Raw genomic sequence first — 22051 nt, 5'->3', positions numbered from 1 at the left:
ACAAGTCGATTTACACAATTCTGTGTCAACACAGCGTCCTGATACCATCTGCAGATAAAGAGCCAATATGAAAGGAGCCTGCCAGGCTGTTACCCAGCTCGGCCGGCTCTCCTTACTGTCTGCCGCTCTGCTGGTGGTGGAAGCACCAGGTGCTGCATTGTTCCTCTGTATGGTGTTGATAGTGCACATCGATAACAACAGGTTTCCAAGCACAGTGGTGTGCAATTCAAGTCACACATACAGTCTTGATCAGCTTACAACATATAATAACTAAATTGATGCTTCAGATGCACTGGAAATCAAGGCCACCAGTATGACTGGTAGAGATGCACCGATTGACTGGCAAGGGACGGGAACTGGACGATTTCCAGCGTTCCAATCCCAGACTGGAATCTTGTCTGATTGCAGGCTGGTCCGTCCCATTCATGATGAACATGCACAAGCAGCATGCTAATATCCAATTAGCATAAAATCTCTCCCTGTGAGCGAACACGAAGTTTGCCAAAGAATAAACACGAAGCTAATCAGACACCTAAATCGACTTCACTGATCTGAACTCGGACATTTTAATAATAATAATAATGGATTGGATTTATATAGCGCTTTTCAAGGCACTGCCACTATTCATTCACTCTCACATTCACACACTGGTGGAGGCAGCTACGGTTGTAGCTACAGCTGCCCTGGGGCGCACTGACAGAGGCGAGGCTGCCATATCACGCCATCGGTCCCTCTGGCCAACACCAGTAGGCGGTAGGTGAAGTGTCTTGCCCAAGGACACAACGACCAGGACAGAGAGCCCGGGGATCGAACCGGCGACCTTCCGATTACAGATACGCTTCCCAACCCCTTGAGCCACGGTCGCCCAAACGTAAAGACGCTAACAAAGGGAAAGTGGCAAAAGCTAAAAGAAATCCAAAGCTCAGAGCTAGCTACAAGCTAGCAGCTTCGGTGTAAGCAAAGGAGCAAAGAAAAAGACAAGTGTGATGTCTATGATACCGGAGAATGACACAAGTACTTAACTTTTATGCTATACTAACCTGTTACTGCAAATAAATTAAACTTTCATGTGCTTTTATCAAGTGGTGACAACTAAAATTAAAACATTTGTTTAGAGATGGGGAATGTTAGTCGTGAATAAAAGAGTAAATAACAGTTATTAAAGTTTTAATGAAGATGGGGAGAGAAGGATAAATCAGGTGGTTGAAAGGGATCAATCCCTGGCATGTCTGTCTCCTTTTGCCAGGACAATCAGCTCTAACGGACTTAAAAATACATGCATGTGATGTTTGGTCTGAACACATCTCCATGTTGGAGAGAGGTGGATGTTAGCAGAGAAACCGTGACAGCTGTATGAATTTTACTGCCAGCACAAGACTCGTTTCCCAGTCCAAGGAACAAATGACTTTATGGCAGCGTCTTAGTGCCTGTACAGGGCAGAGCTCCCACATCAGCCTAAAAGGAAAACACTACTGGGTGGTTACAAGATAGATGCCGAGCATGTGCTGCGGGAGCGTTCTGCAACACAGGCGGGTTTTTCCAATACCGTGTGCGTAAAAGTTCCAGTTGGCACAGCGCGCACGCAGCAATGTAACTAGACATGGCATCAAGTTCCAGCAGCAGTTCATAAATTTCAACATCAGTTAAATTAAAGTCATCAGACACTTAAACAAGGCAAGAATTTATTGCCAGTGGTGTTCCAGCACCAACATGTCACAACACACTGACAGAGATTACACCACACATTTCCTATTGCCTTTTCTGGGCTCCTCTCCTCCTCTTTCCAGTGCTACAGCTAAAACAACCCAGCACTGACATTGCACCATTTAAGGCTTTGATTCCCAATGGGACCACCCATACTATAAATGGATCCACCCAAATGGATTAAGGCACCCACTTGTTTGTACATTTCCTAAGAGCTCTAAATCAACAGCCAAGTGGCCGACAATGATGACAGTATTTACATGGCTCTGCTACAGAACGAGAGACTTTCAAGTCACAGGTAAAGTGATCCATTAAAAGAAAAGGCATGCTTAATAAAAAGATGCAGTAAAAGGAGGGAATGCGGAAAATTCTTCCACTGCCATCACCCCAAGAGCCATTTGATCTACAGACGTACGGTCTTTTCTCCTTAGCATTAAGATGTGTTCAAGCTCTCTGGCGCCGTGTATGTATCATGATGCAGGTGACCCAAGATCCCTTTCATGCGCTGCAACGCTGCCCAGGTAGGCATGTTCACGCTCATGCTCACAGGAAGAACCTGGAGCTACGGCCACGAGAAGAAAAATAGTGACAATACAAAAAAGCAGGCAAAAATTAAACCTGTTGTCATGGCGGAAAACCTGCCTCTACATCCTCTTGGACATCTCTACGTATCCTCTGAATCAGTATCTGTGCAGGAATATTCCGAGCTAACCACATTTTACCAAACCTGGCTGAAAGTTAGCACCAAAGCTAAATGAATCAGCTGTCAATGCAAGCAAACAGAAATGAAACTTTTCTACAACCATTCTCTATTTTCATGGTTTTGTAGAAAGGACAACTCATGAAATCACTGCCAAAACCACAATGACTTCGATAATCCACACAGGCCATTCTGTCCTCCTCCCTCTGCTACCACAGTGGATTCGTCACTACAAAAGATACTTGCAACAATTTACAAGATTCAGTCGAATCTGAAGCTTCATAATGATCATTTCATTTTAGATGGTAACAATGCTCCAAACAACATGAGCCCAAGAAATGTACTCCAGTCATATGAAACATAGCGACAGCTGAAAAGACTTGAACGTGTTTCAAGCTTGTTCAACAAAGGACTCTGCAGTACATCTGCACTGTCCCCCAGTGGTGCTCGTTCCTGTCACTATGCAGAAGTACTGTTCAAAGGTCGGGAAACCTGCAGTCAGCTGAGACTGAAGAAGCCACCTGGGTCAATGACCAGACGTTTCTCCCACTGAAAACGTCCATGTGCGCAGAATCAATTTGGGGAGGGGGGGGGGGGGGGTCCCTCACCTGGATGACTGAGCAGGCATCAAGTCATTCTCAGTCATCATTTCTTTATCTAATCTCGAGATGCGTCATCAAAACCAGAAAAGTTGTGTTTCACTTGCAGTCCAGCAAACAAAGTAAATGAGGCGATAGTTGATCACACAGTGAGAGCCAAAATAGCCCCTAATCCAAGAGCACTTTAGTTTACAATGTGCCCCGTCTTGTCTGTGCACCTTATTGGACCACCTGAGAAAGCAACACAAACTGATAAAATCTCAAGGATCGCTGCATGAGGATGAGTTCACACCAAAATCCAAAAAAATACAGTTTAACACAGAAAGTTCTTTGTCAAGTTACAAAGTAAGTCATTGCTAGAGCCCCCACACTGCCACAGTCTTGTAGTCCAGATGGCGGCCCCTCCGTTTTCAACTGAATATTGGGAAGGCTGTAATGTTAACAAACTGAAATATGGAGAAAACCACGAAATTACGGCTTTCTGCTCCCAAAATAAATGGAGGGGACTGAAGTGCTATATATACACTTCCCACTGCTGCAGCCATGCACAACAGACACTTTCTAGGCCACAACCAGTCCCGTTCACTGCGAAAAATACTAGCTCGGCTACTAATTATAACCTCCAGTAGAAAGGTGTCGGTGCTGGGACTTGTAACCAAAAGCATGCTGAAAATATTCATCTGGTAACAGCTGGGCGAGTTAGGACGTGCTGCCTGTTCAGAGCCGAGGGAAGGTACGTGCATGACCACCACAGAGGGATGAGCGGTGAGGCAGGGAGCAGCGCTGGGTGTTTCCCAAGCCCTTATTACAGAGACTAACCAGGTTCATCTTACAAATGATCAAAGTAAGCAGAGATTAATATGAGCTAATAATCCTTTAAATGTCTTGCAGAACAAACCAGACTTCTTGTATCCATTCATCATTTATTTAGGCACAAAACCACTACACTAAATTCAAATTAACCTGAAAACCAATTATAGGATCTATCCAACAGTTAACCAGGCAGGGAAGCTCAGGTCTGATCCATTTAGGAATTCTCCATGAGCTCAAGCTCGCCACTGTAAGCTGTGAGAACAAACAGCGGCCGCACAATAGCCGTCAGACACTTAGATAACAGTTACGGGGCAAATGACCTCACTGATAAGGAGATTGAGTCAGCGTGGGAGGCTACATGCAGCGGGGACAGCCACTTGTTTTGACGAGGATGCGAGACAACCCCAGGTGATCGCCCAAACCGAATCTTTCGACATGCTGATAACCGCAGGCTGCACAGTGCCGGACGTAGCGTGGAGTAACACCAGGTACTGCTCCGCCTCCACACACCTGCAGTGGGTGTGCACAGGCTGAGGGTCACGTTACTGTCTCCCATCATCCTCCTACTGCTGGGTGAAAGAAACAACCTGCATTTCTAATGGAGAACGAGGCCTCTGACAGAAGAAGCTGACTTTATTTGGAAAAGCAGAGGAAACACAGATAAAGCAGATGTTGCTGACACTGCCCACAGAAAGCTATTCAAGTCTATTGGAAACTATTACACCTCGTCACACGTGAGGCACTTTCAAATTTATGAAATATTTGAAATTTTAAAACAAAGCAAAGCCTCCATCAAGGATCTGTGTTTATGGCCAGCTTACTGTCTGCTCAACACCCCAACTGTTCAGTTACTTAGAGTCTGTCTGCCTATAAAAGTCTTTCTTCTTCTGCAGCATATAAACATGCTACGTTTACAAGCATCAAGTCAGAAGAATCCTCGCTTCAAGTTGCATGGTTCGGAGAAATAGAACAGCCTGTTTCGCGAATGCCTAAGCCAAGGCCCAGCATTAAATAAATAAGGATTATTTTAAACCAGAAAAGATGAAAGTCCCAGAATCATACTCAAAATATGGAGTTGAAAAAACAATGTAAAAATAGTGCCAGTTTAATTGAATCAAATGGCCAACAATAAAGTTTTGTGATTTTACAGAGACTCTAATGTACTAATAATCCGCACATCAGAGTAGGGCTGCCACGATTGGTCGACTACTCACAATTACGTCGACTATTAAAATCGTCGACGACTAATTTAATAGTCGACGCGTCGTTTGAAGCTTTGTAAGATCCCAAAAGACGCAGGAATAAGTAGTAGGATTTAAGAGTGTAATAACGGACTGAAACAGAAGATGGCAGCACTGCATGTACAAGGATGCCAGCTGCCGTTAAACCCCGAAGAAGAAGAAGCTGTGTCCCAGACAGTGTTGCCAACTTAGCGACTTTGTCGCTATATTTAGCGAGTTTTCAGACCCCCTAGCGACTTTTTTTCTAGAAAAAGTCGCTAAAAAAAGACGTGAAAGCGCATATCGCTTTTACTCTCAACAAGCAGTGGGTGCTGTAACGCAGTCAGTTCTTCTTTTACTCTTTTACTGTTGTTGCTGTTTTGTGGATCACAAGGTTTAAAACTACTTATAAACACACACACACAAAGTAACTCCACCAGAGTGCCTATTTCGGGTCACTTTTGCCGGTCCAAGCCCGGGTAAAGGAGCAGGGTTGGAATTGTGACATTAAAAAAAACAATAATTGCTAAAAGAAATTTAATTTGTAGTTCTAAATAAATTCTAAATGCATTTAGGACGTTTTTTGCTCACTTTATGTCTCGTCCACGATGTTATTTCTCTCTCCAACAGCGTAGGTTACAATTACATTAGCATGACCAATTATGCAAATTAGGTGATGACGTCATTTAGCGACTTCTAGCGACTTTTAGGACAGCCAATAGCGATTTTCCTTACTGAGGAGTTGGCAACACTGGTCCCAGAATTCATAGCGCAGCCCAGCTCAGTTTCCAACAATGGCGGCAGCTAGTTAGTTTTAATATTACTCTTATTATTCTTTCTGGGTCACAAAATAAACGTTTAACATATTTTCAGGCGAGAATGTAGCTGTGTAAACCTCAAATATCTGCTCAGTTTATCAAGACACCACATATTTTCAAAAGCGCTCCAACGTTTTCGGAGACGTCTGTTAGCCACTAGCTCGATAGCTAGCCGGGGGCTAGGCTAACTAGCGCCGTGAGAACACCGGACTCCCGGCTAATCGTTTTCAAACCCACCGCCGTCTTTCGCTACTCAGGTTAAACATGATATATAAGTCACTTAGATAAACCTCACTGATTTCACAGTTGCTTGCTACAAACGCTACACACTCTTTCTAATAAAAGCCCAAGCTGAGAAATATTTGATATACATGACGTTTCCTTCTAACAAACATGACACATTTACTCACATGTGTCGACTTTAAAATCTGTCCAATCAATGAACAGGAAGGAAAAATGAATGAAGCACCTAATTGGTCTTGTTTTAACTGCCCGAGGGGGAAAAAAAATGGATTTGGGGTGATGCCCGATTGTTTTGTCTGTACGCTGACCTTCAGCAGAGGGAGGAAACGGCATGAGGCAGCTGTCTATATATAGAGGTGAACAACAGAGACGACTCAGTGGAAAACAATTGAGATGACAATCAGTTCGACCGCAGGATTTCCACCAGAGGCTTCTCAGGAGAGGGACGGCGTGGTGGGCTGTGGGCTCGTCAAACCACAAAGAATTCATTTTAATGTTTGGGGCAATTTTAAGACGTCTATTTACAGTCAGTCTCTCAGTTGTGTGCATTACAGGTCGCCCATTCTCACACACGTATCCACAAAACCACCAAATCACCGTGTGGAACAAACAGGCTTATGAGACACTGGGTAACCAGACTGCCCAGCATCGCACAGACGCTTTGTTTTATCATCGAGAATTCGCCCAGACAACGAATCAGCTGCACGCAAGCTCCGCCGGCCTGAATGACCGCCATTCAGGTGGAAGATGGAGAATTGTGCTGACGAGCTGCTGACATTATTTGACTCATGTGTCTCCGAAGGCAGGAGGTCAGAACAACGAGTGCAAGAGACATAAATGCATAAAGCAGCGTAGATATTAAAGACAGGCCTAAAAATAGACAGGTCACTGTCAAATTCGCCACCACGCTACGAGCCAAGGTCAACACTTGATCAGTGTCAGCAAGCAGCACAGAGGCACAAAGAACGACAACCGATACGAGCCAACTCTGTGGGCTCCCCTAATCTATTTCAACTATTTCAACTTGTCCTCGTTGCTCGTGCTCTCATCATCTTCGCCTAATTTGTCACATTCCCCCTCTCATTATCCAGTTAAGAAGATTGAGCCGAAATGCCACAAATTGCAAGACTGAATGCTTATGTGTCCCAGAGTGGTCTGACTAAGCACACATGACTGACAGCGTCCATCGTTTGGAAACGGGGGGAAAGCCGATCGAGGAACTTTAACACATACCATCACGGACAAATGAGCTACAGTGAGATGTTCAGTGAATCCACTGAGTCATGTGTGGGTGGGAGTATTAATGTATGGGACAAGGAGCGGGTGAATAAGAGAAATTCAGCATTACTCGTAGCTGAGTGCAGTGTGTGTTATCATGCCGATTAAACTACAGCACAATTAGCTCGATTACTGTTTTTGACCGTTATCCACCAGCTGCATTCCTACAGCAGAGAAGATGCTGATGTGCGATATGATGCTTATTAATTTCCACTGTTTGGCTATGCGCCTCTATACTTTTATAAGTCTGTATAATTGTCTTTAATTCTCATTTCCAGCTCCAGTAGAGTCGAATCCTGGACTCTACTGGAGTAGTTTTGTATCCCTGGCAGTTAAAAATAATCCTTTTTTATCTTATACTGGTCCTTGGTGCAACCCCTCAGTAGGGCCATATCATACCGTTCACGGTAACACCGGTATAATGTTGGGCAACGATAAGAAAATAAAATATGGCGATAGAATATGGGTAAAACGCGCATGCGCAGTGCCTTTGTTTTCATACGCACATGCCGAAAAAGCACGGCGGCGACGGAGAATGAGAAGGACGAAAGCGGATCGTTGAGTGAAACAGATGAACCAGAACTGGTTTGTAAAACTGCTGCAGCTTCGCTGGTGTGGAACTGGTTTAGCTTTCGTCCGTTAGATACACAACAAAGCACATTTTTTGCTAGAGCATGCTAGCGGGCCGTCGTTATTACCGCGTTTGTCAGACTAAGGTGCTCGTAAATCTGGGAGTAATCTGGGTCCTAAACTCCGCCCCCTTCAGGTCCCAAAGTCAAACGAACACTGCAGCATCACTGAGAGTTAAACTGTCTAAATTCTTTCATCGTCAATAAAATGATCAGCGTGGCTGCTTTACCAGGTGTAACTATGAAGTTTAACATCCATGAAAACGGAATTAGAAGTTAGCTCGCTAGTTTCGCTAGTTACTTAATCATGATATAGCATGTTCTGACTGAGAGATTTGTGAACAATTCAAACGTACAGCTCTGCTGTCACTTCCAACATAAATGAAGACCGAAAACTAAACAGCAGTGACGTTTGCAGGGTTACTGAAGTTGGGCTAGCTGGTTTATAATGATGTGATACGTGATTGCTAGCGACACAGCTATGTTAGCATAAACAGTGAAGCTGGAGGATGAACGCTAACTTCTTTCCACTCGATAAAAGTTAACGTGAGGGTTCCTGATGGTTAGAGACAAATGCAATCACATGGCAGGATGCTGTAAACGGACCAAACTTCAGTCAGGAGAACAACTGAGATTATTCATCCACAATACGAGGTTAGTCATTAATATACTACAACAACATGGGAACAGAGCAGCTGTGATAGAATACATCATTAATGAATCAATGTTACGGAAGTGGAGGAAGAAGAATGATTTGAATAAAGTTTGATTTCTCTGACTGCTTTGTTTCACTTAATGTGTCTTATAATCTCGTGCACCTTATGGTCCGAAAAATATATATTTGACTTTTTTAATTTGGCACACTGCAGTTTAATGTTGCAAAGCAGCTCTTTTTAACTTCACTGGATATTATACATGGTTATGCTCAGGATATGTCAGCACATTTCCACTGGAAATGCCTTTTGGTTAAACTTTCAGCAAGGAATTTGCATTTGCACTGTTAAATGTTTATATAACTTTAATGCACATAAAAAACAGCTGCTTGCTTAAGTGAAAATCAGTGGGTGGGGCCCTGCTCTACCCCTCAGTTCATCAAAGTTATTTTAATCCAGCTTTGTTCTGATTGGCTGCCCCTCCTAACCAGAAAATTTGATCTCTTAGTAACATCATACAGAACAAACCTTTGAAACGCGTCTAAGTATTGCAGTAATTACCTGCACGTACACCAACTTCATCATCTGAAAATGTGGTCATATTTATTATAAGCGTCCACCACTGTAATCTAATAGAAAAAAATCCCAATTAAAATCAGTTACTTTGAAAACAGCAAAGAGTGGATAAAAAACGTCGCTACATTTCTCAGCAACTGTGGGATTTCATAGTCTGGCTGTAAGCGGCTGCAGCACTGTTCTAACGCTCTTGCTAATTTGGCCCCTGGTGTGTTCAGTCCTTATTTAGTCTGAGCAAATTCAGAGGGCAAATACCAGTCCTCTCTCTTTGGCATGAAGTTTCCTTTTACAAATATGACAGCATGCGATAGAGGATCAAAGTGTGTGCTTTAGCAGGGATGCAGCTCGGCTCCGTCCTGTCAAGATGCTGAAGGTTGTCTGCATTGTCAGCTGCTACACATGTGGTGCTTTATGCACTTCATGTTAAGGTAAAGTGTGCAAACATATCCTGAGAAAGAGAGGAGTATGAACAAATATGCACAGCGCGTAGCACTGCTGCCCTGCACAGACACAAGCAAAGCCAGCAGTCTCTGTCACCAGGCAAAGCTGGGATGCAGCAGTCTGGGGGGGGGGGGGGAGAGCAAACAGGGCGAGAAACAGAGGAGGAGAGGAAAAGAGGAGAGGACACTGAGGCAAAGGGAATATTGTGCTGTAAGAGGTGTGGAGCACTGGACTGAATAAAGCAGTGAAAGAAAGTGAGAGCTGACAGAGAGGAGCAGAGCGATTGTGCGAGTGGTGGACAAAAAGCCGGACCCGGCTTCATCGAAACAGCTGCCGCTCTCTCCAACGTTGCACCTCAGCTCGAAATTCCACAGGCAGCCCGGCCGTGAGGGGCTGGGGCCTGAGTCAGCGCTTTTTACACAGAGCTGAGCCCTCTGCTCAAAGCAGCCGGGGGGACAACAGAGTCCTGCAGCAGCCACGCTAGTTAAAGGTGCTGCACTCCAACCATCAGCTGGGATTTCAGTTGGTTTTTGATAAAATAACCAACGAAAAGCTTTTTAAACTCCAATTACTGCATCAAAATGACATCTTCAACTACTAATGCTGTAGTACCATCACATAAAATTGTAAATAGCCTGTATTTGTGTAGCGCTTTACTTAGTCCCCAAGGAAAGCACTTTACACTACATTCAGTCATCCATCCATTCACACACACTCACATTCACACACATAAAATTAAATAATGCTGCAAACGATGCATCAAAGTCAAAGGTACTGAAGACAATAGTAAAAATTGGGGCTTGACGATATTTAAAATGATCAAGCTAACCCTGACAGTGTTTACATCACAAGTCAGAGACTGCCTCCACATCATCCACGAAGCAGGGCTCCACGACATCGACTGGTGGCCATATGAAGAGCCACGCTGGGTTGTAACACAGCAGAGCAAAATAAAAACTACACTAGCAATACCTCAGGGTCGACTGAAAACGAGTCCGCACAGTGTCACCGAAACTTGTGACGTGCAGTGGCGGGACTCTCGTCATGGCACTGATTGCCTAATTGTTCCTCCTGCTGAGCCACAGCTGGTGCAATAACCAATAAATAACATCCCAACAACTGAAGAAAACATCATATCACATGCCTGAGTTTGGATGCCCATCTGGTTGGAATGAATTCTTACTGGGACGCGACAAATGCCGATGTTACGCGACATCCAAACTACGAGATAATAGGAAATATAAATTAGGAACACGTTCCCATTAGCAGAGCCGATGTCAAATAAACTGAAGAAGAAAAAATCGTTTCCCTGCTGGCAGCGAGTTCAAGCCTGGACAAGCAGAGGCTCTGGGCATCGGCCTGTACCACGATGAGATTTTAGGCCAAATCGCCTGGCTCCTCGTCTGGATGTCAGAGAAAGATTCTGTACGAGGAGGAAAAAACTTGGGAGCAGGAGAAACCAAAGGTCCAGGGAAGATCACACGCTGCAATTTTCTCCCATGTTTGTGAACGAGTAAGCAGTGACAAGGCTGCTGAGGTTAAACTAAGAGGTTTTGACCTGAGGTCTGAGGCAGTGGAGGGTCAGGCCGCTGGCACGTCAGCCAGCTGACAGGAACATGTGGGTTTAAAAGAACAACAACGAAGAACGATGATTTTAGGCTACTTGCACCTCAGAGTTGAACTTTTCCCTCTTTGAGAAATCTGACCTTGCTGAATACCAAAGAGCACCAACACCTTCCTTAAATATTACGTACAACACAGTGTGCAAACAGTTTGAGCTGGACTGAGCAGAAAATGCATTGAAACTGTGGCTATTGTGACTTTATGGTGGTTAAAGGTGACGTTTTCTCCAGACTTGGAACGTTTCACATCGAAGGTCCATCACAGCACAGAAGAAAAGGACTCCAGAGAGAGGGAGCAGTTAATGTAAGACGCTGACATGAAGAGACTTTCAAAATCCTTCACATAAACACTCCGTGTGGTTTTAATGAACTAGTCTTTGAAATGCGCCTCTAAGACCTTTTTTCCAATATCCCTGCAAAATGGTTTTCTGTTTCCTCAGTAAGGCCGGTGACACAATTCCAGTTCAGTGAGTGAGTATGGGAAAAGACAAAACTATGCAAGCGAGCGCCTTCGCCAGCTGGCGATGGGACCGTCTCAGCTGAATGGGCTGAAAGGGGTCGAGCAGTTTTCCCCAAATTCATCCTTTGACGACATTTAAATAAAAACACAAAGAAAAGGGAACACACTGTTGGTCAGTGTGTGGCGTTGATGAGTGTGACTGCTGTCCACTCGGTAAGTCTTGCTGTTGCTGACTAATTGCTCCTCTGAGATTAAGAGTCATTACAGGAGGAGACCAACTTGTTTCCCTCAGCATGCGCAGAATAACAATAAACATCGAGTCTCAACAAACTCCCCTCAGCTTCAAACTGGCAGCAATTACTTAAGTAAAAGCCCTGAATGAGGTTATATGAGCACTATGTACCAAGTACAAGACGCGACTCCTAAAAAGATGGAAATGATGACTTAGTTTGTGCTAATGCAAGAAAGGCTGCACTCCTGGTCCAGCTGCAGCAGGAAAGGAAACATGACGAGCCAAAAGCTGAACAGCTTCATTTTCATTTAGTCTGCAAACACTGCAGTGATGGACAGACAGCTGAGTGGGGAGGTCAGCCAAAGCCAACTAGCAGCCACTGTGAGGGGAGGAAGAAGAAAGGAAACGATGTGAAATGAAGGTGGAGAAAAGTGGAGAAAAGTGGAAAAAGGAGAGAGAAGGGCGGGGGGGCATGTGCAGTCAGACCCGGGGGTCCTGAGAGGCTGGCTGATCAGCTTCATGCCCGTCCTCTGAGAAGCCTTCCCCTGCCACTTTCTGATGACACAACTACCAACAAGCATTTCTCTGCCTACAACGCTCCCAACAGATTAACCAAGTGTTTAAAAGGCCAACTGTGAATATGCTGAAAATGTGCAATCTCACACGTGTTACCCTGGTGAACGTCCCCCAGAGTGGACTCCAAACAAAAAGCCAGCTTTGCTAGCACAGGTAAGGTGAATCTGCCCATTAATGAAACAGATAAAGTTCAAGCAAGAAATCAGTTAGCAATGAAATGTAAATGTTACGGAGCCCCTCTGATGACATGGTCCAAAAATAAATAAATTGTGGCCACAAAATACTATTTCGAGGGCACGAAACACTTGACCGATAACCGTGATGCTTCCCAGGCCCTTGCAGTTGGTTGACAATAGAATCTATCGTCCAGGTCGTGGTTACGTCTGTAAACTGGGCTCGCAGTTTCCTGTTTAAATGTCTCTCTGTAATAAAGGTTCGTTGCATTGCAGATTTTTCAAAATGCATTAGTAGCTCATCCCCAGCCTAAAATAAAACCCAATCATACCGTCTCTGTCCACGGTGTATAGGTTTAGCCTACTCATGCTTATGTCTCTACGCAGCTGTCCAGGAATTGCATCAATATGATGTGTGCACGTTATCTATTTCGTTGCCACAAATGCGTAAATCGTTGCCACGTTATACCCAATTCGTGCCCACAAATTAGCATTTTGTGCACATGTTATACCTATTTCGTGCCCTCGAAATAGTATTTCATGGCCACAAATAAGTATTTCGAGGGCACTAAGTTGTATTTTGTGGCCGCAATTTATTTATTTTTGGACCATGTCATCAGAGGGGCTCTGTAAAATGTAGAACTTCCACTCGCCAAAAATGGCAGAAATGATATCACTATGACATGTTGACGATTTAACATTTTGTTAGCTTTGCTTAATGTAACCAAATTCAGGAACAATATTCAGTAGACGGAACAGGAATCTTGGACATCCTGTGCATCAACAGACCCTGGCTGACGTTAAGCTAACTGGTTGGAGGTGGTGCGTTCGAGTTACCCAAGAATGATCTGAAAATGTAACTTTCAGCAGCAGAGCAAATTTAGCTGCGCATACAAAGCTGCCATGTTTCAGGCGCAAGGGAATTGTTTTTGAACTGCTCCGCATTTAATTCAGACGAGGAGTAAATTAAACGCGGAGAACAAGGATACGTGGTCTAAGAAAGGGTAAGCAGTTTCCCCTTTGGGTCCAAAAACTAAGCTGCAGACAGCAGGGCAGGACAGGCCTCTCCATCATCTGTGCTTTCAGACATGTGCTGGCATTTGTGATCATGGGGGTGAAAAAGTGACAAACACTAAGAGAGCTTATGAGAGCAGCAAACAGGCATGTCGCTGTGAAAAAGGAATTCAGCAGAAAGGAAATAAACAGCGTGACCTTGCTGCGTCCAAAACGCTGGACACGGCGAGCCACAGAGCACACAATGACACAATGCGATACAGATGTCCCCGCTTCCTCGTATGACATCATGTACCCGCTGGGTCCGGAGCACCTCACCGAACTGTTGTGGTTCCTTCCTGTTCACTGTGCCCGCCAAAGCCACCGGGCAGCCAGACAGGAAACGGCAGAACAGCTGTAGCGTCAGGAGGATGTGCTGATCGAGGCCAAACATGATTTTAATATCTGACACAAATACTGACATTCGATACGCAGATTAGGGAACTCGAGTTATAAAATGCATTTTCTCCACATCACTCCTGTTTGAGGGGCAAATATTTTCTCACCCAATTACAATTTATCTCAAATTCTTTTTCAGCAACTTTTCTGTTACTTCGTTTATTGATTCTTCATAATGTCAAAGACCCAAACCCAGATCGTCTGCACACAATAAATCACTGCTGTGTCTTTACGATCCACCACGCAGGCGAGCAAAAATAAAAATGTACATTTCCTGTGCGTGAATAAGGACGGCTACTGCAGCACAGCTGGAACAGCAGCTTGCAATAGCTTAGTTTATGTTGCTCTCCAGGCCTAAAAATGAAGTGCTGAAACCTGCAATCCCTCAAATGGCCACCAGAGGCAGTCTCCACAACCGTAGGTTCCCATGTTAAAACACCACATTTTAGCCCAAATACCCATTTTGCACACAAACTAGATTCAGTCTAAAAGCTAATTTCCTGCTTCATGAAAACTGTACAGAGATTCTCTTTATTGCATCACTGCGGTCTCATTTTGAATGCTGCTAATCCAAGTCACCGAACTACCAACCAAGTTCATCCTGATGGACAGTGATTATTTCCAAGCTACTTCTACCAGCTCTGCACGGGTCTGTGAGGGGGCGAGATGACTGTACTGTTACTTATCATTTAATAAACAAACTGTGACTCAAGTAAATGAAGCCTCAGTTAACAAAATGTAGGGCAGAACAAATCCTGGCCTTGTTTATACCTTAGTAATAAGCTGATAACTCAGCACTCCCTGCTCTTATCTATATATGGTCACTTCTGACTGAGGGGAAAAACCCCAGGATCAGTTGGCCTTTATGCGCGACGCCAACTCGACGCTGATCTTTAATGCAGAGGTTACAGTCTGGTGGAAGGGACCGAGTGTATAAACGCTGAGGCTTAGAAAGTGTTGTGAACATGGTTGTTTTTGGTGTGGTGGACACAACTTTAAACTATGTGATCCAAAAATCCTTCTTTGGAAGCAGCGTGATTTAAGTGGCAGCTCTTTCTTTAATAACGGAAAAACAGGGAAGGACTCAGGTCTGTGCACTATGAGAAACCACAATAATAAGAGTGTGTGTGTGCATGCCTCCACCGCGAGCAGTGTGTGTTGCACGCTGCCAAAGCCTTGCAGGGTGGAGCACACATCAGCTGCAGCTGAACAGCTGGCCACTGCAGGCTAACATCGAGTCTGGACTGAGAAAAGGTCAGCAAGCCTCCCCCATGTTTGCCAACTGTGGCCTGGCAATGCCGCCCACTCTCACTCAGCTGCCAGCCAAACCGGGGAGTGAGACTGGTGCTAAACACAAAGGAGGTGACGATGGGAGAAAAAGATGGAGCGCGCGGTGAGATTGGAAAGATCACCATCATGGGTGGGTTGGCGCCTGCCTACGTAAGCCACGGATCAATGTGAAACTAAAGGAATTACAGTCAAACTGATCCGTTATTCATCTGCTGCTTGTTCCATGAAAAAGACCGTAGGTGTAGCTCAGCTGCTGAGAAAGAAAAGGAGTGTTTTCTTCAAGTTAACTCTTAATCCGCTTAATCAGAAATATTTCAGCGTAATTAATTTAAAATAAGTGTGGGGGAAGAGTTGCTGGCTCAGACCGAATTTCAGCTTCAAGTGAATAAACACGCGCGCAGGCCTGAGCTGCTAGACGCAGGAAATGCTGTGATGTGCAGCGTACTTTCCCGTGTTCGGTTCCCGGTGGCTGCAGGTCATGTTGGGGTCTCCATTTCAGTTGGAATGAGGTCACCCAACAAGACGAAAAGCAAACCCATTCCACGTGTTTGTCCTCCTCTCCGCTTCATAAACATTGTTGGGAAGAAAGGGGAACGCTGCTGCACCTTTGTCACGGCTGCGCCGCATTAGCAAAAAGGCGCGCAGGCGCTGCGGCTCGGCTACAAAGGGCAGCTGCGAAGGTGCAGCCTCTGTGTGCCGCACAAAGGCCGAGTGCTCACAGGCTGAGCAGGTCTTAGGTTTCACTGGGCCCATCTTGAACCATTTTTCTGCATGTAGGATTAAACCGTGTTTTGAGTACGTGTTAACACATCTTTCTGTTCCAGTCTGTTTCCTATAGAGACTCCTATTGGTCACGTGCACTTTGGCTCCTCTGCTGAAGTACAAATAAGGAGCTATAACAGCACTGTGTCACTACTTTGGTTAGCATTTAGCTAATAAGTGTCCAAATCCTGAGAACCGCACTACATGTGCAGCAGGTGTGCTTGTTTCCTTTGACCCTGTGGCTGCGTTTTCTGCCAAGAAGAAGAAAAACATGGGAGTGGTGACGCTCACAAAACTTTTGAGGACAAGACGAGACTTGACCTCAGTGCTACCATACTTTTTGTGCAGCTATGCCACAGAGGTGTGGTCTGCTGCCGTGGACGTGCGTTATCACAGGGCTAAAACCTTACACGCAGATTCCTTCAAATCTTTCCACCGAGAGGGAAGAACTATTGTCTGAACCGATTCACTGTTACGCCGCTGTTTTTAACTACCGACAAAGCTGAATCACTTTCACTGGTCCATCTCCTCCATGATAAAAGACCACCTGGGAGTCAGTTTATAATGGTTTCTTCTTGGCCCTGAGCTCTTCACTGAATAACTCTTAAATATATAGTTAAAGACTGAAAGGTGTCATTGATGTGGTGACGCAGCAGCCCTTTGGATTTCATAAGGATGAACTGATTAAACACCAACACAGTTCAAATATGGCAAATCATGTAGATGCAGCGATGATCTAGACAACTGTTATTATTCCCATACCACCACTCGGATAAAACACCTACAGTTCAGCTTCAAGCCCCAGTATGAACGGTTACGGGCTGTGAGGAAATCATAATTGACACAAAAACCACCGATGCGCTGGTCACAACACGCCGGCCAGACCAAGTCTTATTGTGGGAAACACTCAAAGCTGAGCTGCTGAAATGTTTAGTGAAATTAACCAACTACATATGAAATATGACACAAATGTAAGAAATGTGATTATTTGCTGTCCTAGTCGTCCAGCAGCAGGGTGTTTCTTCTGGTTCAGAAACAGTAACACTGCAAATAAGCTGAACCTGTCAGTGCTGCAAATCTAAGTCTGTTACATTTTAACCCCAAATTCACAAAAATAGTTACAGAAATGATTTTGTTACAGCGCTCGACTCCTTCGGCTCTGGACAGCACACGATTGGGGAAATGTTCGTTATTCTATGCAGGAAAAAAATCCCTGAGCTACATCTTTAATTGTTTATATATCAGAGCTGCAGATAAGCACGACAGGCAGATAAGTGACACATCCTGGACATCTGTCTGGACAGGATTTCCCAGCCGTTTACCACTGGGGCAAATTGGTTTGAGTCCACAGTGTCTTCTGCAGTCACACACTGGCATGTTTACAGTCGTTTACATACAATTCATCATAGGCGCGAATAGCGTTGGATCTCATCTGATCCACGCAGGCTCAAATATACAAGTTCAGGAAGAGCCTGGGAACCACCGAGGCTCACCCGGGCCACGGACTGGAAACTGTCCACAGTGAAGCAAGTTTCACATCAGCGTGGACTGACAGGGCGCCAACCAAGAAAGACGCCACGGCTCCAAACTCAACACCTTCAAGCTCAACTGAAATTTTCAGCTCAGACGTCTTCTGAAAAAAAAAGAAAACGTTTTATGATCCAACGAGACGAGAGAGATGCTTGGACAACCACGTGTGAGGCCGCCGTCCCTCGCACTATGGTACTAGCATTATTCTGCTACACTGCATAAAGTGGATGGAAAATTTTTCAACTTCAACTCAACAGCTAGACACTGAAATCTGGACAAAGCTGGGTGTCCCAACAGGACGGCGATTCCAAATAAACAGCAAAACTAGTTGTGAAATGGACAGCGCACGCTACCATTAAGCTCGGTCTCAAGCAAACTGTAAACTTGAAGACTACGCTTAAAAGCCAAGTCCATGCTAGGAAATCAACTTGTTTAAATCAACCAATCCAGCAAGAGTTGTGCCAGAAGATTGTTCACAAGTCCAAATAATTCTTATTTATATACTTAGCCTGGTGCACAACGACCAGTGTCTGAAACCACTTTATCTGCTTTTTCCATCCCTTTAGCTCAGCAGTCTCCAACCTTTTTAGCGCCACGGACCGGTTTATGCCCGACAATATTTTCACAGACCGGCCTTTAAGGTGTCGCGGATAAATACAACAAAATAAAACTAGTACCGGTACCGAAAAAAAGAAAATTTATTCATAACACACGTGAAAAGACCCAGGAAACCCGAGTAAACGATAAAAACGATAACAAAATAACGCTGAAAACTGATAAAAACCCTGAAAACTATACATTTCACACCTGAGCCTCAACTCTCGCGGCCCGGTACCAAACGACTCACGGACCGGTCCGAGGCCCGGGGGTTGGGTCCGCTACAGAAGGATGAACTGCACGTGGGTGGATATTCTCTGCCAACGACAGCGCTGCACGAGAGAACCATGTAAGGTCATATCTTCTCTGAGTGACATCCTTCAGAGCCCAGAGTAGAAAAACTGCCTGGTCCGCCGCGGTAACTGTACGTGTGCGGCAGAGGATGAGAACAAGCTTAAGAGCTACCTTTGAATGGATGTTGTTGAAAGGCCCTTTTTAATTAGAACTTTACAATTACGGCACATTTCTATTCTGGACAGCGTAGCTTTGTTTGAGCAGCCATTTCAACTTACATTATTAAAATGCATAAATATGGAGGGTTCAATATCAGTGCCTTTGGAGTGGTAAATAACAAGCAGCACGGGACCTCCAGACAATTATGACAGCTTGAATCTGCATGTTGTGTCTGCTAGAGCTCAGTTTCTAGTGACAACACAGGGAAATGTCACGATGAAGTCACCACTTGGCACTCAGGCGCCTCTCCTTAAAGGCTCGGGCTCACTGGCATTGTTGCAAAGCCAACTTGATGCAGGACATCAGCTGAGAACTAGCAAAGGGGGGGCAACAACTGACTGTCCTAAAGGAAACATGTTTCAGCAGAGGCACAAAAGTACCTCGTCATCCTCATGCAGACTCCCCCAAAAAACATGAACAATGGCCAAATGCAGCCACTTCCAGCCTGCACAACTCTGTTTTTAGCACAGGATAGGTTGGCCAGATGGAGGCTGGTGGGGTAGATGAACTTAGCAGCCACAGCCAAAAGATTTAACACGTGTTTAACTGCCATCCTGTCTGTCTTTGACACAGTCTCTCACTGACGGGCCAAAATAGAGGGTTTTTTGTATTTTTAGAAACACAGACAAATAGATTCCTGCAGATATGACACACAAGCACTTTCCTTCTAATCCGTCGCCTCATTGCCTTTTGTTTTAATCCACATTTCTGCTGTGAGGTCAATGATTTGCTCCTGCACTGCCACCCTTCTCTCAGGGCTGTAAAAGACAGCGCAGTCCAGGCAGCCAGGCATGCTCCGGCAGCTAGCTGGGCCTCTGCCCTACATAACAAAAAAAGGTGAGTCGTTCACATTCCTGCTTCATGCACAAACCAAACCCCAATGTCACACACACACCTTCTCCTGTTGGTGTGTGTGGTCTTCCTGCTCTTCTCCTTTTCTCTAACCTTGGGGAGTCTTAAAGTTACAAAACAGGCAGAAAAACCCTCCTCCTCCTCCTCTCCTCTGTAGAAACTAATCAAACTATGGGCGTGTGCAAGTGATTTCTGTCTGATGGGACAACTCTACCCTTCACGTGCATACAAACCCAGACAAACTGACATGCAAAGTAGCCGTGATGACAGAAAAACCATCTACTTCGCATAAGTGCATTCCCGCTGGAATACACGGCGGCCTGCAGGGGGGAGAACATCTTTATTGGACCCGTCCCGGAAGCATTTCAAATCTGAACAGGCCTGCTCACCAGCCGATACATCCTCTTTTATCATTGCTTGGTATTTTACAGCATCTCTGTTTTTGGTAATGAACTGGCACCTTCTGTTTTAATGTCTAACCCTCCAACATGCTTTTGTTTTTTTCCAAAACATATAAAACATTTAACTACAGCAGAGTAAAGTGGCCTCGCTTGCCCCCTTCTCTCTTTAGTTTTTAGTGGGAGCCAGTGTGTTAAGAGGAGGCCAAAGCGAGCCCTGCTGCTTCTATAAAAGGAATGTGATGGGAGAAAGGGAGGGCCACTGCGCCAACAGTATTATTAGCTTGATCATCTTACCAAAGAAAGAAAGGAAAAAGGGAGTAAATAAGAAGAATACATACCCCATTCCAAAAACTCCAGGACGTTTTTCTCCCTTCTGAGGGGGGAGTTGTTGCACTCATCATAGAGGCACACCAGGATATCCAGCAGCGTCTCCACACTCAGGCACTGGCCATTAGACTGAACAGGCCCGTCCAGGATCAGCTTCTCCAGCTTCTTCAAACGCACCTCTCCCGACATGTTTTATTCCTCACTGTTGGGTTGTTGAAGCAATGGTGATGGATGGGTTGGACGAGCAAACACCTCCTCGGCCTGGAAGTCAGCGCAGAGGGGGGGCCTTGAAAAGTTCTCGCCACTGCACGTCTCGAAAAATAATCAAACTTTTGCGCGTTGAGGCCAAGCCGGTGCTAAATAAGCGTTAAAATCCGCCTAATCATGACCTCCCTCTCGAGAGCCAGTATCCTGAAGCTGCGTGAGACGTGCAGCACTTCCCCATTTTAATACCTATCCCCCCAACCCCTCACAGGGTGCATAAGAAAAGAAGTAAGCCTGTAACAGACCCTGGCTGCCCCGGGCCGGCTGATTTTGTTGAAATCGCAGCGTTAGCAGGCAGTTTTCTGCTCTCCTCTGGCGTTAAGAGAAAATATATATTTAAAATAACCTAGTCGAAGCCGTTCAAAACATCTCCCTGAGTTGAGACAAATATTTGGGATTCTCCATTCTTGCAGCAATCCAAAAAATGCAAACCAGATCTGCAATGCTACAAAGCCCCAGCGCCCCTCCTCTGCTCCAGGAATGGAAGGGCGACAGCAGCTTAGCAGCCTGCTAGGTTAGCTATTCGGCTAAGCAGGGAGCTAACGTTAACGCTACTTTTCTCCGTTCCTTGATGCCATAACTTCCCCCTTTTCCCGGGAGTTGACATGTAACACGCAGCGTTAACACGTCTCAACCAAATGCCGTCTGTCTCTGACAATGTGTATATATATATATATTTTTTTTTTATCTAACTGCAAAATATCCCCTTGTTTTCACAACTCACTGCTGGAAGATATGTTCTTTAAATCCCAATCTTCGTCAACGTCTCTTTAGTTTCTTCACAGTTCAAACGCGATGGTTAGCCAAGAGTTCCGACCAGCAGCCTGTAAGTTAGCCGTCAAAGGAGAAAAAATGCGGCTCCTTTTTTTCTCTTATGAAGGTTACAGAAAAGCTCGGTTCACGTCAGGGGGAAGCTGTATTCTCTAACCTCGCTTATTCCAAATACGGGACACAGCCTAAATTCCCCCCCGTCCTTCCCTTTGCACCGCCAGTCTCCCCCGCCGGTCGTTCGCTGCTTTGCCGTCTTTCCCCAGTCAGCTACCAGCGGCTCGATGCCAGAGGCTTTAAACTGAAAAGATGACCCACTATACACTGCTCTGGTGCGCTGCAGCACCGCGCTGCATTGTGGGAAAAGCGGCTCTGCTGGAAATTATGAATGGCTTACAAATAGCTCTCGACCTCGCGTCAGAAACGTAATTATGAGTTATTGATAAATACGTACCTTCTTTTTTAACCATTGAAGATCCTTCTAGAAGTAAGTCTCTCCGGTATGCGACCAATCATCCGGACTAATGTTTCTGGGCTGTTATTTGGGGAGTTATTTTG

At 45.1% G+C, this 22051-nt stretch overlaps 1 protein-coding gene across 12 annotated transcripts in view; it reads right to left on the bottom strand.

Annotated features, from left to right (window-relative positions):
* Window positions 1–21791, bottom strand: part of cdc42bpab (CDC42 binding protein kinase alpha (DMPK-like) b) — a 72972-nt gene extending 51181 nt beyond the window's left edge. For 6 of the 12 annotated variants that reach the window (XM_085133887.1, XM_085133885.1, XM_085133889.1 and 3 more), the window contains exon 1: window positions 20473–21790. In XM_085133887.1, the coding sequence (XP_084990013.1) occupies window positions 20473–20650 (178 nt within the window). In that variant the 5' untranslated portion in view covers window positions 20651–21790. Of the gene's footprint in view, window positions 1–20472 lie in introns of all 12 variants that reach the window. The other 6 variants (XM_085133880.1, XM_085133883.1, XM_085133884.1 and 3 more) reach the window with 3 other exon arrangements.
* Window positions 21792–22051: the final 260 nt, after the last annotated feature.

Source organism: Neolamprologus multifasciatus, chromosome 15 (genome assembly GCF_963576455.1).
Source record: "Neolamprologus multifasciatus chromosome 15, fNeoMul1.2, whole genome shotgun sequence".
Taxonomy (NCBI): Eukaryota; Metazoa; Chordata; class Actinopteri; order Cichliformes; family Cichlidae; genus Neolamprologus; species Neolamprologus multifasciatus.
Note: the sequence above shows the minus strand (reverse complement) of the source record. Positions and strands in the feature narration are given on the sequence as shown.